The following is a 17,918-nucleotide window of genomic DNA, read 5'->3' as shown; positions in this document are numbered from 1 at the left end:
CTAAGGTTTTATGAAAACGGATCCCATTCAGAATATTGTTAATGGTCTCTATATATAGGTTTTTTTATTAGTAGTGGCGGAGTCCGCCATTCTTGTGCTGGATTTAGATTGCCTTCCTCAAAAAGAGAGATTCACACCATGTATGATGTGTTTCTCACAGTGTTGCTTCTCAAGGAGAGTTTGCAATAGTATTAAACCGCATCCACTGTTACCATGGTAACAACAGGTCTTGCCAAATCAAACAGGTTGGAGATCTCTATTATACATAAACAAAGGATCAAATGACAAATTTTATTGTGAAAGGGTTCAGTTATCACAAAACTCAGTTTCCCTCAGCTTAATGGGGCATTTTAGCAGCTAAATGAGCTCATTTTGATGTTTCGGCCTGATATATTTCTGTTGAAGTTAGGAATATATAGGCTAACAGCGACTGGCTTAGTCTATTGCCAGAAAATTGTCACTTAATTTTGCTAATTTAATGGTCTACTGAAAGAGAGTGAGCTGCTTAGCAATACGCTCTCATTCAGCTGCACAGTACACATCCACTCAGCAGGAGGACAAGTGAAAGGAAAACAGCGTTCTAACTCTCTGAAATCAGGATTAATTTCAACCAAACCACGGATGAGGATTGTTGGAACAGTGGAAAGTTAACAAGGCAATTAAGCTTGTCGTAGTTTGGTAAAACGGATAAACTTGGATTCAGAATTAGTATGGTTGGATTTTTTGTTTAACAAGGAAAATAGGTGTAAGAACATTTCCTTTCATGACACTATACATAGTGAATGTAGTAGTGTAGTGTATGTAGTCTTCCAGCTGAGACTCTCACACTGTCATATGAAATGTTCACATCGTAAAATAGTTACACATATCAAATTTAGATTTTTGCAGCTATGATGCCACACAGAAAAAAGTTTTAGCAATTTACATAATCACATACAACTTTGGGCTTTGCTTTCAGCCTGTCAGTGTAAAAGTTTATACTTGTCACATACTCAGCATATCTTTACATTGTGCAGTGAAATGCTTATTTCCCCCTCCAGTATTGTGTTCAGCATGACTGTATAACAAATAATAAAAAAGAAAATACAATATATACAGCAAGAGAAGAGAATACATAAACAATATTTCTACAAAAGGTCAGGAAAAAAACAGCAAGGGCTTTTTTCAAGAGCTGCCAACATTCAACAAATTTCTGCACCTATTTCTAATAAGATCCTGTAGATCAGGTTTATAAGTTTAAGTAAACAGAGCAACATTTCGGTTGTGAAAATCCCCTTATAAATGTTAAGGTCATTAATTAAGGGTCCCGTATTTCTAATAAGGCAACAGCAAAAGTTAGTAAGTCATCTTTAGTCATTATTAGTGTTGTAAGTCATTAAGCACAATTTCTACTGAAATTAGTTCCTTCCTTAGTGTTGTACAGTGTTTTGCTTTTTCCTGCACTGAGTTGCCATGCAGATGCCATCCACCATGTTAGCAAAATCACCAAAATGCATCCCCCCTGTTAACCTGCCACCCCCCACACTCCCACCTCTCCATATCCAAGAAGCAGAGCGAGTGTGGGGACAGGAATTGTTAAATATGTCTAGTCTGCCTAACTCGTTGATCCTTTATCTGACTGAGGTTTGTGTAAGTTAGAATTTATGGCCTCAACCATGGCTCTGAAATATCAACAGTGTAAACTGTGTTCTGTATTAATGAATCCATGGCGCTGTCCGTGGTGCTGAAGTAGCAGACGGATTCCTAGATGCTTCTGTTTCTCTCAGTCCTGTCCTTCTGTCAGTTTCATCTGGGATCTGTAACGTTCTCTAAACTATACACTATAAATATATTTATTGTAGCCTATATACTGTAGAGTAGTGTCATCTTCATGATCAAAATGACAAGTAGTATTTGCCGAATAATACAGACATTAGGCCCTTATGACATGACCCCACACAAACTGCAATAGAAGCTCTTATAACTGTTCCAATCTCATAAGTATGTTGTTTATAACAAATCAAAAGACTTATTCAGATCAGGGAAAGTTTGGAAAATGACTGAAATCTGTGATGCCACAGTTTCCCACTGCCACCTATTTAAAAAAACTGAACGTTTTCTTGTCTGATGTCCACACAAAGGCTTTAGTGGTGTCCACAATCAAACAAAAAGTGTTTTACACAACACATGCAGTTAGATGCAGTACAGTGTGTGTGTGTGCAAAAGCATTTTTATTTCGAAAATCTTTCTAATACAACGTTTTTATCGTTTCATATTCCAACTGGACAGTTATGAATATTTTACAAGCGTTATGAGAGTGCTATTTAAAGAAATATTTAAATAATTTTGTCTTAAATCTGTGTAGATCAATGCCAACTTTTATATAGATTAGTGCCAATTTATATTGCCTTGTATACATGTATACTAATACATTGGTGCTGATTTCAAATTATTCTTTTTAGGAAGCATAAAAATGGTACAAGAGTATGGTTCATTAACTCCTTTAAACCACAACTTGGAGCTTTTTATTTGTTATAAAGACTTTTTGATGAGTAATTAACTTTGTTAATTTTTTTGTTTTATTGTAATTTGTGTGAGGTTCATTCATTTTTTCTCACAAAATGCCCTTGCTTGGTAGTGATTTTCAAAACTTTCCTTTCATACATGTCTTTTTTTGTTTCTTTCTTTCATTCAGAACATGTCGAGCGCACAAAATCTGTTTGTTTATCTGAGTTTGTTTAATTTGTGAGAGGGTGACCCACATTTTAGGGTAAAAGTTTCATCCTCCAGTTAAAAATTAATCTCCTGGTGCCGAGTGTCACAGATTGATGGTATATTGGTGCATTTAAGTGGGACTTCTTGAGAAGAAAGTGTTATTCATCCACCAAGGGATTCACAGCCTGCCAGCTTTGTGACCCCTCGCCTGCCTCTCTGACCTCCGAGCTCCTGCTCGCTGCCCCTCACATGGCTAAGGAGCTAATGCGGTAACAAATGATTGAGTTATTGGCTGAGACAGGACCGGGGCAGCTGAAGATCTCCACTGCTCGAGCATTTATATTCACACTGTGTAGCTGAAGCACACAGCAGCTTGTCCCACTCAGAGCAGGTCACACCAGCAAATGACTTACTGCTCCTCTCTTCTTCTCTCCTCTCCTGCTCTCTCACCTTCTTCCTTCAATCTCCATGTCCTCCTCTCCCTCCTCCGTCTGGTGTCCCCAGGGGAATCATCATGGAAGTTATTCCGGCCCCTGCTACGCTTCTCTTTCTGCTTCTTTGTGTAATCCATGCTCTGTGCATGAAAAATGGGAAGAATGTGCTTTCACACTGCAAAAGGATTATGGGACAGGAATACAGTGACAGAGACGTGAAAATGTAGACAGGTATTAGAATTAACCTCGACTCTCTGCGCAGATTCTTTGATTTTCAATCACACCGTGAACATTTTTTACTGTGAGTGCAGTTTTCCTTTGTGGCTTTTAGGTTTCCCTCATCTAACCCCAACTGAAGCCTTTCCCACACTATGAGAACATTTATTTTATTATAATTTATTTTAATTTTAGTTTTATTTTTAGAGATCTATAAAAATATGTCAAAGTCACTTGATCAAGTTCAGTTAAGTCACCATGAGGAATACTCAGCCTGTAAAACTGTTGTATAATATGTTCTGTGGCTTTGAAGGGAGCTTTTCAAGGACTGTTTTTTATTTATAGGGGACACTACACTCATTAATATACACAGCAAATAATACTGTTGAATAATACATAATAATTGGAGATGTTGTGTTTGAAATAAGAGGGCATGTCACTGGACTTTAAAGCAAGAATATTTCTTTCTGACATGGACCTCGACAGACATGAAAAATGTAATATAAAACTGAACAAGACTAAACGTTTGTAGAAATGATAGCATCTCTGTGAGGCTCCACAGCAGTGCTTTGAGCTAAAAGCTAAAACCCACATGCTAACATGCTCACACTGACAATGCTAACAGGTGCAATGTTCACCACATTTATCATCCTACCCAGTATGTTAACATTTTCTAATAACCACTGAACACAACATACAGCTGAGGCTGATGTTGACAGCTGCTGACATTTCACTCAAAAGAATAAATGTAAATCTCATAAAATTGCATTCCAATCTATTTAATAGTTGTTGAGATATTTAAACATGGACCAAAGTGGAGACTGACCCGCTAACAGACATTGCCAACAACAGAGCACAGTTAAAAATGAAATCTTATCATTAAAGCATTAGTGCAAAAACAAAAAAAAAAGTCCCACACCAGTATAAAATTTAATATCTAGGCACTCTGCATGAATACACACTGGTATGACACAAAATGTTTCTTTTAAATGTCTTGTTCTGCAAATAGAAACTAACAACAAGTTGACAGAGTGAGTGACTGGTCCAATCTTCTTCCTAAATCTGTAACAGATGTCTGAGATCCCGTTTCAGCTCCGGTGTTCACATTAAGCTTGATCTGAACATTTGTGTGTATGTAGGCCAATGTGTTTCTGTGTTTCTGGTCTGATGTCACCCCTGTTGTAACGCTGAATCTGTTTGGTGCATTGCTTGTCAGTCAGGTCACTGCACTCTTTACATTAAGGTTTCTTGCCCCAAAGCGAGCGGGAACGCTTTCGACGTTAATGTCACCGAGGCTTTGAAAAGACAGCTTCTGTGAATCCATATCCATCAGAGTCAGTGTCACACATTTAGATAATTTTGAACAGCTGCCTCAGAGCCATGTCACCTCTGAATGAATAAACATCACTCTAATCAACACCTGTCATCCCCTGTCAGTGAAAAATCAGCTCCGATTAGAGCTGGAAATATGGCTTTCAGGCTGGTAGTATCTCGCTTTAATGGCACTTGGCCGACTGGTGGATCAAGTTATGACTGATGTGATGTTATCTTTCATTTGATGCTCTTATCTGATCTTGTGAAGCTTGTTAAGTTGCCCTGAAAGCTCAATTCACTGCAATTTAGGAAAACACATGCAATGAGACAAAACACAAGCAAAATGAAGAAAACATCTTCATCATTTCAAGAACGCAGGATTTAGAAAACAAAATGCTGCAAGAACACATCAAATCAAGAAATGCTCTGCAAAAGCAAAAACACACTGCAAATGCAGAAAATACAACTAAAATCAGAAAACATAATCAAATACAGAAAATCTGACCAAATACAGAAATACTCTTCAAAAACAGACAAGCTGGAACTGCCATAGAACACAACGGAAACAGAGTTACAATCCAGCTGTTTGTCAAGGGGTGCTAAAACGTGATGTGCACATCTGGACACACCTGGAATATGTGATTTGATGCTGTGGTTTCTGGCTCATGAGATTATTAAAGTCAGCCACCTGTCAGTGATGGAAAATGATCAAATGATGGAATTTTTAAAAAATGCTTAGAGTGCATGATTCCGATATTATTGCAGATATTTGCAGTTAATCTAGCGTCACATAATGTCTTAGTCATTAATTGGAATGTTAAAATGAAAAAAAGATCATAGCACTTCATTTCTGTTGTGTAATGTGTTACTTGCAGCATTTCTGTGTTTGATTCTTTTCTATTTTTGTGGCATGTTTCTGTGTTTGGTTGTGTTTTTGCAGCCTGTTCTCGCTCCAAACACATCAAATACAGCAGCTTGGCCACTGCTTCAAACTGCGATGCTGTAGGTATCCCTCTGACATCAGGTGCCCCTCTAGCGTTATGTTGTGTCTAGCGTGAGATTAAGAACATGTTGGTTTTTGCAACTTTGTGTGTTTTTTCTAAATTCAGCATACATGTTCTCAAATTGTGTCCCAGTTATGATTTTATTTGACCCTGATCTATGTCCTTTAATATTACATATCTTCAATACTGACTCTGTTCCTATACTTATATTGCCTTAATGTTGATTAAATACACATCTGACATTGAAATTACAGCTCTAGCATTATAACTTTGGCTCACCTTATGTTTCAGGAGCTACTTGATCCAAATATCAAAGGTCCTGATCCAAAACTATTGTGTTCATAAGCTTAAATTAGCAGGGCTGTGTACTGGCAAGAATCAGGAGATACGGTACATATCATGATACAGGGGTTTCGATTTAATGTATTGCAATCCTGTGAGTAAGGTGATATATATGCTATTTTCAAATCTTATTTGAAAACTGTCATAGTATGAAGAAGACACCACCATATGCATAAAACCTGAGTTAAGAAAGAAAAAGTAATCAGAACCCTGAGGCTAGAAATCTAGCAACGGCCAGTTTATACACAACACAAAGTAAACCACTTCCACGAATCTTTGCATGTAAAACAAAACATAATGTCATGAAACTCAAGTCTATTCATATTTTCTTAGACCCCTACTGACATGACTGATGGAAGTGCAGCTCCCAAAACTGAGAAGAACTCTAACTCTGTTGGAGTTGGTGGAATTAAAGTAAAACAACACTCACCGTTGCACCGATACACTACAGAGTGCTGCTTTTCTCACCTCATAAACAATCTTTGGCAGAGCACAGACAGCATATTGCAGAGAGAACACAAAGCAGACAACGGCCAAGTTTAATTTTGTCCCGGGATCAAGTTACTCACTGCTGACATGACCTGCCGCCAGTCATTTATCATTTTAGCTGGTGAAAGTGACGGTCGATTCCTGAGAAGCTGCTACCTGAATGATCTGTAAACAGCTCTTTGCTACTAAAAGCTGCAAATAGCAGATCTGTTATTGTCGGAGTTTAGCGAATCTGCGTATTTTACCAACCTGGCTGTCAGAACATAGTCAGTAACCACTGCAAGCAAATCATTTTCCACATTTACACCCACTAAATTTCATTGTGATATTCAGTTGAATGTGGTAAAAGCAGAGCAGTGCTGTGAGACTAGCAGGCTGAGATGAAGTTCTCACTCCCGACTCGTCAAACACAGCAGCTTGGTTAGTGACTCTTTGCCTCAGACTATGGGGCTGTAGGTACCGCTCTAGTGCCAGTTTTGCACGTCTGAGGTGTTAAATAATATTTTGAGTCAAGTGGCTGTAACCACATTTGATTTCCGTTAAATTAATAAAAGTCCCCTCAATTTTTTTTGTAGCTAAAAGCTTTTATTATGAAGTGGCAAAGTCAAGAAATGTGGGATTTTCATCAGCAGTAGCTTAATACGACTCCTACCAGCTGAATGCAAACAGAAAAATAAAGTAGATAACCAGACGTACAAACAGGAGAGAAACTGAACTCCCAACCACAGAGATTCAGTTAGAAGCTACAAAAGTACTGAGAGCTGAACACACAGAGACTTTTAAAAACTCTAGACTCCTGCACAGACATAAGATGAGTCTCAGGTCTCTGGCACACATTAGAAAAAAAAAGAAGAAGCTCTCCTCCATTATCTTGGTTACCAGGGTAACGAGTTGCCATCTAAAATATGATTTGTTGCCTGAAAAAAGCAACGGTGATGGCACAAGTGTCTTTGTGAAAAGTTCAGAGATTTTAACCTAGAAGGTCGGTTTGCCGGCTGGTCAGTCAGTCGGTGAGTCGCACATAGATAAATAGATAAACTGTATCTACCATTAGGCTGACCTCAACAAGCAACATACACTTCGTGCTAAGACCATTTCTATGTGCACATAGACACATACACATAAAAGTAGGTGGCACTTCTGTGAGTGGCAGCTGGTCTTAGCAGCCCTCCTGATTTCCAAATTCTTTCTCTTTTTGCTCCATTTTTCATGAATTTCTATCTTCTTTAATTCTCGTAAATACTTTTTCATAGTTTGTTAAATGTTTATCACATTTATCACGTCGTTACGAGTCAATCTAAAACATGGACTCAGCCAGCAGACAGACAATAATGTATTTGCGTGAACCGCTCCTCGCCCATCAAGACCAGGCTTGCACCACCAACGAAGGATTTACCTGCTGAGATCAGGACGCACAGACGAAACCAGAGATGGTGCGACTGTGAGGGAAAGAAGGGAGGAAAAAGATGATATTTAAACCCTGCCTGCCCTCTGTAATCATGGGGAATGTCAGAAAGCTGGCCAACAAGAATGAAAGACCAGTGTAAGTCCAGTACATCGTGCTTTACATAAACATGGCTAACTGGTGATATACCAGACTGCTTAGTGGAACCAGACGGCCTCACGGTGGTGCGAGCCGACAGAGACAAACAGAGCGACAAGAGGAAAGGTGGAGGCCTTGCTCTCTTTGTCACCTCCAGATAGTGGGACCCCGGATATATAACCAGAAGAACCGCATTTATATTGAGTGATTGATGATGAGTTTAAGGCCATGCTACGTGCCTCGGGAGTTCTCACACACCATTGCTGTTCTGTTTACTTCCCATAGAGTGCAGCAGCAGCGCAAGCAAGTGACATCAGCCACTTCACCATTGCAGGATTACATTAATTTTTATTGCTGCTATGATATCTGAAAGTTGATCTTATCTTATCTCTCAGGTTAGAGATGATGCTGTGGTGTGTAGGTGAAGATTAGTTTTGCACATGCAGGTCACAGTAGTGTCGCTGGTTATTGATGACACCAAGGTGGCTGAAGGAGTCATATGTATGCATGCAGAAGTTAATAAAAAACAACAGTGACAATCTTTCAAATTACCCAACACCCAACACACACACACATATGCACACACCCAGGGCTCTGCCACCTTCACCCAGACTATCTCCTCCCGACCATTGATGGAGTTTTACGTAACCTTCAAAAACAACAACAACCCCCTGAGAGGCCAATAAACCAGACGGAACAAATTCATGATCAAATTACCACAACCTACTTTCAAATACAATTTGGAGAAAAAAAAAAAAAGGGAGGAAAAAGAGATCACTGCCCGGCTCGAAGGCAGGCAATTTCATCTGTCGCTTTAGTTGCTTCCTTCTTAATCACTTCCCTCTCTTCAGGAAAACAGTGCAGCAGCCTCATGGTGTTTATATCGAACTGCTTTGCCATGGCAGTTTAGGTGCTCTTTGTGGATAATTGGAGGTGTATGTCACCCATGCAATCCAGCACCAGCTGCCAGTGCTGCCTGCCACCTTGTGAGAAGGTATCCCATTGAGAGGAATCAGATATTGCCCACAGACAGATATTTGGAGAACAAAGTCTCAGAGGTGTGCTTTCCAAGATGTGAAATGAAAGGCAGGGGAGCAGAGGCGAGCAGAGCTCTCTACTGAGAAATCCATAAAAATGAAATACCTCTCAGCTGCAGCAGTGCTTGTGGGGACATCACAATGGAGACTGTGTTTTTTATTTTTTTTTTAAGGTGGATGGAGAATTAAATAAAATTCACATTCACATTAAGTTACCCTGGAGGAGCTAGATATAAATTAATCTCTATTTGCAGAAAGAGGGGTTAATCAAACAGAACTAATTGACCCAAATTGAAACACATTGAAACTGGATGAATGGTGTGATAAAGTTTGAATGTGCACAGCAGACGTCTGTCGCAAAGCTCTTTTAAACAATTTTTAGTATTTGTTACAGCTAACTTAGCTAGTTTTTCACACAGACTTGAAATTGGATTCCCACTGTTTCCTTCAGGCATTTTATTACTTTCTATTTCTCCATTTGTTTTCCACGAAGTAAAGGCTCAACTATTTAACACCATTATGCCATGAATGTGCAAAGTAGGGTGGGTGTTACTTTAAAATCCTCTAGCCAGCTATCCTCGGCCCATCAACCAGCAGTTAGCGATATATTTGTCCCCTCCTCACACCTTTTCCTGTCCTCATGAGTCTCATTTGAGATGTGTGCAGCGAGTTCACTATTTTACGTACGCTACATGCATTCAATATGTCTAATAAACAAAATAAACTCACAGTGTCAAGTAATTTAACTCTCATATACAGAATAAGAAGTACAATCAATCACCTTCTCTCTTTTAAAGAACTAAGACAAGGTCAGTTGGCTCGTCAACACACTTCATTCAAACCCGACAGAAAATCGCAAAAAACTCACTAAAACTGTCTTTGTTAGTCCGACCACTCTTCCAGCAATCACCTGCTCTGATGTGGTCAAATTAAATCAGTAATTCACAGCGTGAAAAGAGTGCAAAGAGTCTGACTCTACAGACCTTCTGCAGTCTATCACTCCTCACTCAGCTGAGTGCACTCGGCTCTGGCTGAGTGGATGTGTACTGTGCCGTTGATGGTTTATTAAATAGGTTGAAATGCTGTTTGATATACAATCTATGGTTGAAGCAAGTTGTTTCCCCTGCCTTCTCCTTCTCAGGAGCCTGCTGGACCACTGAGAGGAATCCCAGACCTTACAGTCCACCTCCACTCATGTTTAAAACAATATAAAATACTCTGCAAGAAGTAAAAAATTGTTTGATATTGTCTGATTCTATCATCACTCTTGATAAATTTAAATGACTATACATCTACTGTCTGGTCTGGTGTCCAGGATGCATTAAATCTGAGTACAGTGCTCGCATGCCAACAGGGGTGATGAAGATATGGGCCGCAGAGTGCGCGGCCAGGTCGCTGTCCTCTGCAGGTGTGTGTTTGATTCTGACATCAACAGCACTATAACTATGACTCACCTACATGAAGAAAAGCAACACGACTCCCAATGCTTTTTGAAGCGGAGCCAAAGTAAAGCCAAGGCTGTGATCTCCAATTTTTTTTTAGCAGAGCCTGCTGGGAGCGTTTGATTTCAAAGGCATCCTCTTGTCTCTGATATAATTAGAGGGAGAGCGTCCATTTAGCAGATTCATTTGGGTTATTACTGGGATTAAGCCTTTAATTAGACCTCTTTGGCTCAGGACGGTATTTCACTAGAGAGCTTTGCTTAAGAGAGAGCCTAAAATAAAATAAATAAATAACAGTGATGTTAATGATCTGGCATTAATATACATCAACAGTACATGTGTCTAGAGTGTCTGCAGTCTGGTATAATAACAACATTAGAGTTCAGGGTATTTATGAAGTATGGACATGAGAAATCTGACTCTGAGAAATAATTTTGAATAAATTTAGCACTTCACTGGATAAATAAAGCTTCCAGGTTATTGAGTAATTAGGAAGAACAAACAGTGTTTAAGGGATTTAAATGAAAGTAAAGCAATACAATGAAATCTCGGATGTTCAATTTTTTTTTTTTTTTTAATGGTTCTGTCTGAGGTACCAGCAAGGATGCAAAGCAAAGTACTGCTGTGGACGGGGTCGGCTGCAAAGGGTATTTTAACCACTTAATGGAACAGTTCACACCAAAATCAAAAATACACATTTATTCCTCTGGCCTCTAGTGCTGTTTATCATTCTAGATTTCTTTTGTGTGAGCTGCAGAGTTTTGAAGATATCCGCCATAGAGATGTCTGCCTTCTCTGAAATATAACTAACTAATTGACCTGAGGTGCTCAAAGTGCAAAAAACAGATATACATTTGAGAAATTCAAAACCAGTGTCCATTTCCAAAAATCACAACCCATTTACTCAAGATAATCCACAGACCTTGCTGTGAGCAGTTTGATGTAGGATCTGCTTTCTTTCTCCCAGAAAGTAGTTCCAATACATTCTACTGCAGAAACAAAGTAGTTCCTACTTGAAACACGGGACTTGTTATAACCATTACATTGGTTAGAAGGCAGAAGTCTCTGACTGATATCATCAAAATTCTGCAACTCATAACAAAATAATCTAGATGGATAAACGGCACTACAGGGCAGAATACAGGCCTAAATATGTATTTTAGGGTGAACTGTTCCTTTTAAAAAAGGGTCCACCTAAAAAAAATTAATATCAGTTTAAGTTTATTCTATATTTAGAATTTTTTCATTGCTATTTCACCTTCAGACAATGTTTTCTGATGGAAAAATGCTGTTATATGAACCAAATATCTCTCTCTCCAAACCAGCCAAACTCCATAGGCAAAATGAGCAATTTTACTTCCCAAAATATGGGAGTTGCCGGTCCACTGCTGCTTCGATCTTTGTGTTTGTTTGTGTTAATGCTTGACTTCAGTGTTTTAAAAGGATGTTTCCAAATCACACAATAACACTAACAAACCAATAGATTAAGACAGCAGTAGATTAACAGCTCCTTGTTCTGTGAGGTAAAACTAATGATTACACCTATGGAGTTTGGTTGGTGTGAAGAGAGCAATTCTTAACTTGTATAACAGAAGTTTCCCATCAGAAAAAGCTTTCTTGTGGCAAAATAATGTGGTGAAATATTCTAAATATATTTAAAAATATTCCAAATATAGTGTACACTTAAACTAATGTTTTTTGTTTTTTTTTTCCAAGTGGATAAAATAGCTACAGCAGTTCATTGCTTAGGTTCTGCACCAGTACTCTTCTTTGCTTCTCCAGTCTGGGGTTGTGACAACCATCTACTGACTATGACAAAGTCAAAAACTCCACTTCAAAACATCTGAACAATCCCATTAAGTAAAAAAAAAATCTATGCAGAGATGAAAAAGAACTAATCATTGATTTTCTACACACACAGACTGAAGTATTGTGTTTTTGGATTCTGCCTGCAAAAGTGTTTTAAACCAATTTGCAGTTGAGGCTCAGTGTTAATGATGTACGAGGTCATTTTAAGTTATTCATGCACGCCATCATCTCTCTGATTAGGTGCATCATTATGACAATGTGAAATGATTACTCAAACGCCAAGGGGAATCATTTGAATTTACAATAGACGATCTTTATAATGTGGCTCCAGCGCTGGTTTGTCTCCTGAGAGCACACTTTTCCGATCCCATCCCATCAAAAAACAGCATGACTTTTGGCAAATCAAAGCTCGCCGTGTTTTTTGACCCGTACAAAGAATCCTTTCAAATGTTTCAGATGCTGCTGCGTGGGCGAGTGTGTGTGAGAATTATCACATCCCGCAGGTTGTGTGTCAGCGTTACCCTTCAGGAACTCTATTTTAAGTTTATGACTCTTATAAAAAAAAAAGAACATGTTTTACACTTTGCCTACATTAAGGACCTAAATAACTCGCATACTGAACAATGAATTGTCCATCTGTACAACTCCTGATTCTCTCCTCCAGTCTGCCTCTAGGTAAACAATCAAACACACTTACTCATTTATTTGGTCAGAGATGATTTATAGTGCTGTAGTTTTTTTGTTTGTAGTTCTAAGCTTTTCATGTAATAGATTTCTGGGCAATAAAGTATAATCTGGCAACTGTGTCTCCTTCAGTTACTGTAACACATTGGGTTCTTACATATTGGTTGTGTGTGTCTGTGTGCATGTGTAAGGGTGTGAGCTACTGTACGGTCTGTTCTGTCTGCAGCTGATCTCACATAGGCAACTCCTGGACCCACCCCTAATATATGTCATGCACATTTGTGATTGTATTTGTGATGAAAAAACAAATTATTAAAAGCTGGTGATAGACGTCATTGTAGCATATATGACAATGGCTATCTTAAAATGCTTTGTGTCTAATAATGTTGCTGGGTATAAATAAATAGTTGTGATGCATAGATTAAGAAATTCATAGGATATAAACACCCTTATTCTATACATTATTGCTGTAGGATGTGATGACGCTTGTTGCTGCGAATACCTGCACATAATTTGGCTGAATGGAGCTGATTCACAGATGTATCATGTAGGTAATAAACTATGTTTATAGTTGGAAGAAGTCATGTCAAAATAAAGTTATAGTTGGCAACATTTTCATTTTCAATATCTAGTTATATTTAATTAAGAAATGACAAAACAACAAATTCTTTTCCACCTCCAAATGATTCCTCTGATGGAAAAGTTCCCTAGTGTAATAAATCAATTTCATTTTTTTATATTTATTTTCTAACAAAAACACAAATCAGCAACTTCACCTCTATATTCCACTATGTCTCAGATGACTTTATTCTTGATGATGGAATGGGCAGCAAGTCATCAACAACTGCTTGGCAAAAAACTAAGTTTACCTGGTGTGTTTCAGGACACATTTTGGCCTTTGTCATGGCTCAAAAACTGACATCCATAGAAAAGTTTTGTTTCATCTTAAACTGGAACATCTGCAGGTTAATTCCATGTTCAACATGTTACGATCCACCAAAGTTAGGAACAGTAAGAGATAAATACAACCATGTTTTTGTTATCTTTGCTGCCAGTTTTGTCATGGTTTGGGGTTTTTGTTGGTTTTTTCCTGTTTTATTTTGTAGTCCTGCTCCTTCCTCATTTGTCTTGTCTTTACTTCCTGTCTTTGTCCTTTTCCCGCTCTTTTTGATTGCCATTTGTTTCACCTTTGTCCACCTGTGTCTGATTAGTTATTTTCTGTGTCAGTTCATCATTGCCCTTTGTGTGTCATCCTGCCATCTCCTGGAATGCCTTCTTGTGTTTGACCTAGTACTCGTTTGCCTGGACTGTTTTTGCGTTTTGCCTTTTGTGAATTCTTTTGTTTTTCTGGACTTTAGTTTAGGCCTTTCTGCATTTATGTATGCTTTTGATCCTTCATTTATTTTATTAGATGCACTTGAACTATTTTCTGCTTCACTGTCTGCATTTTTAGGTCCACTATCTTGTTTCATTTTGACATACTTCAAAGGTTTGACTGTATCTCTTTGGCCGCTGCTGTATGTTTCTGCTATGCCCACTGTAACTCGACTGTAATTGACTGTAACTCATTTAATTCTGAACAGTTTTTCATGAAATTTTGTTCATAATAAACATGAAAAATTGAACATGATAGCGATAACTTGTTAGAATTAAATTCTGTTACCGGGGCCTAGTCTTGCATAGCCAGATTTCTCTCCACAGTGCTCAGCGCTGGAGAAGGGTCTGGCTCCACACACACAAATTCTGCTATAGGGGAAAAACCTTGTTTGCATTTGTTTAAACCAATCATAGACGTCTTGGGCGGCACTAAGCCCAGGATGCAGCAACAGTTGGTTGAACGTTTGCACAGTGGTAGGTGAGCTCTGGCATTAAAATGACTACATCACTGCAAAAGAAATGTTAATACATCCATTTATGTTACATACGTGAACTTGCGTAATGTATTTATGTTACATAAGTTACCTTATGTACATAATTTACATAAATTATGTAACAAGGGGAAACTTACATAATCTACGTATGTTAGAGAAGTTACCTTACGTAATGCACATAGGTGTCTTAAGTTACTTTATGTACATAATTTACATGACATAGTGTAATTATGTTACAGTTACAATTAAGTTACCTTATGTACACATTACATAGATTAGCTTATGTACATAATTTACAGTACATATGTGAATTCATGTAATGTAAGTTACATATATAAGTTACATAACATACGTAAGCTTACATAATGTACATATGATACAGAAATTGATTTAATCCCAAACTACAAGACACCAAGTAGTGTTTGGGTCTTTATTTTGAAAGTCTTCCCTCATGTTCCCAGCATCTACAAAACTAATGTTTTGCACAGGTTACCTACAGCATCACAGTTTTAATCGCACAGCCACAGACCACGCTGCCATATTTGACGAGTCAAGTGTGAGGACACGTTTTGACAGAGCTGTTTCTAGTCTTTCTGCTAAACTGAGCTAAGCAGCCGTTAACTTCATATTTACTGAATAGGTATGACTGCAGTATTAATCTCATCCTGCTCTCAGCAAGACCATGAATAAGCGTGTTCCTCAAAATGTCAAACTATTCCTTTATTCATAAGAATGACACTGATTACAAATAAATTTTAAATGGATATTGATGGATGCTTCTAAAAACCTATTAACATCCACTCAGCCTTTTGATTTCCATGCAAATAGTAAACAGGTGATCATACAAAGTGCATTATGTCAGAGGTGGTGACTAATATGTGACTTTTACTAGTGTCTTGGGTTAAGGCTCATGTGTGGCTCATCGTCACTGTATCTTCTCCCCTCCACCCCTGCAGGTACATGGCCATCATCCACCCTTTGCGTCAGCGCATGTCGGCCACAGAGACCAAGGTGGTGGTGGCAGTTATCTGGGTGCTGGCTCTGCTCCTGGCCTTCCCTCAGTACTACTTCTCCACCACGGACCAGATGCCCGGCAGGGTGGTGTGCTACATCGACTGGCCCGAAAAAAAAAACTCATGCGACTTCAAAAAGATGTGAGTCTCTCTGTGGAACAGCTATTCAAACAGTCAACAAGCGCCGTTAATTACTTTTGAATTGACAGCAAATGGAGGAGGATGCTGTTTGTATTCAGTGTAAATGAGAGAGCACGGCGTGAAAGCACGGAAGCTTTTTGTGCTTTGTAGTGAATAGATTGAAGGCACATCATAGGGGATTTGTGTTCTTTCTCTTCTGAAAGGCAAACGAATCGAGTTGACAGAAAAAAGAAATTAGATTTGAATGAAGCCTTACTCCACCATTCACTGTGCATTTGTAATTCTACTATTACTACAAGTGCTAAGATGAAGAATACCTGCATGTTTTTCAAGAACAGTTTACCAAGTGCTTTACAGAGACAGGACAACTGTGAATAAATAAATCAAAAGTAGGAACAGAGAACAGGTTTTGCATCTTCAAACACACAATTTTAGTTTTCAGCTTGTTATCAGAATTGTTTAAGGTCACTGAAAACCCAAAAGTCTGCGTAAATGTAAAATAAAAAGGAAGTTTTTCTTCTAAACACATTATACATATTAGATAAAACTTGTTGTAAACATGAAAAGACTGAGAACTATTTAGTTCCCACATTAATGAGTGTATTTCTGTCATCTATAATGTAGATAAATGAAACAACCAATGTATGCTGAGAAGTAAGCTAGCTTTAGCCTCAGTCTTTCAGCATTAATGTTATATCATGCACGTAGCTATCAGGTGACTTTACATAAACATTTTCACAGGGTTCTTGTTGATGGAAACATTACATTACACTCAGCAGTAGCTAACATCAGCCAGCTTCAACACTTATGAAATCTGTATGGGAATCATTATTTTAGCAGACAAAATCCACTGTCGCCAGCTACAGATGAGAAGCTGTTTTTGTTTACATCTCTAAGGATTCAAAGTTTGGCAGGCATAGCAACAGTAACTAAGGAGGGCGGGGCTCAGCGAAGGCTCAGTTGTGTCCTGCAAAGTTGAATTTTTTTTTTTGTCAAAGGAGTCTGCTGGGGTTTGAAGAAAACACAGATGGTGGCTTCAGTCACCCGTCGTAAAAGGCTGTCTATTCTAAATATAGTGCACACTTAAACTGATTTGGTTTTTTTTGTTTTTAGTTGGCTAGCTTTGCAGTGAACCCTGTCCACAGCAGCTCAGCTTCCTACACCACTACTCCTGAGGGAGATTTCCATTAAAACATGACCTGACTCGCCTGCACAGTCTTGAGAGATGGTTCAAAAATATAAAATGAGGACACTCAACTTTAATATCATAAGCATTTTCACTATTTCAAGCCAAATTTATTAAGGCTTCAAATCATAGGTTTCAGCACAGTTTCCAGCATTATAGTTGCTAGTGATGGATAAATCTTGGCCCATTTCATTCATGATTCCTGTTCACGTCTTTAGAAATCAATGCTTTTCGCATCAAAGATGAGAACTATGATTCGCACTTAGTTTGGCTTTTCACACTCATGTTATCTCACTAACATGTTTCCATAGCCTTTACTCTCACTTTGTGCAAAAAAATGCAACAAACAAACCAAAAAAAAAAAAAAAACTAGAGTCTGACAGCACTCAGGCAAACGTTATCTCCCCTGTACCGCCAAAGCAGAATGTGATTTATATGAAAAGCTTAATGTGGACAGAGACCTGAAAGCCCGTCTGGCTCACTTCAGCTGTTTATCAAAGCACAACAAATTAAGGACGTGTGCTAAAAGCCAGCCTTTTGCCTTGATTTTATTAAATGAAAGAGCCTGTTTAATCATCCCCTTACGGATCCAAATACTGACTTGATTTTATATTGTTATTCCCTGTGGATGGTATTCAGGCACAGAATGCAAACCATGAGAAACATTCAGGGGATTTTCCTCCTGAGTGAGTCACACAG

General features: G+C 38.4%; 1 protein-coding gene across 1 annotated transcript in view; it reads left to right on the top strand.

Moving 5' to 3' along the window:
• LOC146320780 (substance-P receptor-like) overlaps window positions 1-16,554 on the top strand; it is a 31,237-nt gene extending 14,683 nt beyond the window's left edge. The window contains exon 2 of the mRNA XM_084729184.1: window positions 15,836-16,554. Coding sequence (XP_084585310.1) covers window positions 15,836-16,037 — 202 coding nt within the window. The 3' untranslated portion in view covers window positions 16,038-16,554. The remainder of the gene's footprint in view (window positions 1-15,835) is intronic.
• Window positions 16,555-17,918: the final 1,364 nt, after the last annotated feature.

This window comes from Lutjanus erythropterus, chromosome 10, assembly GCF_056507025.1.
Source record: "Lutjanus erythropterus isolate fLutEry1 chromosome 10, fLutEry1.hap2, whole genome shotgun sequence".
Taxonomy (NCBI): Eukaryota; Metazoa; Chordata; class Actinopteri; order Lutjaniformes; family Lutjanidae; genus Lutjanus; species Lutjanus erythropterus.
The sequence above is the reverse complement of the archived record's forward strand: the minus strand, read 5'-3'. Positions and strand labels throughout refer to the sequence as shown.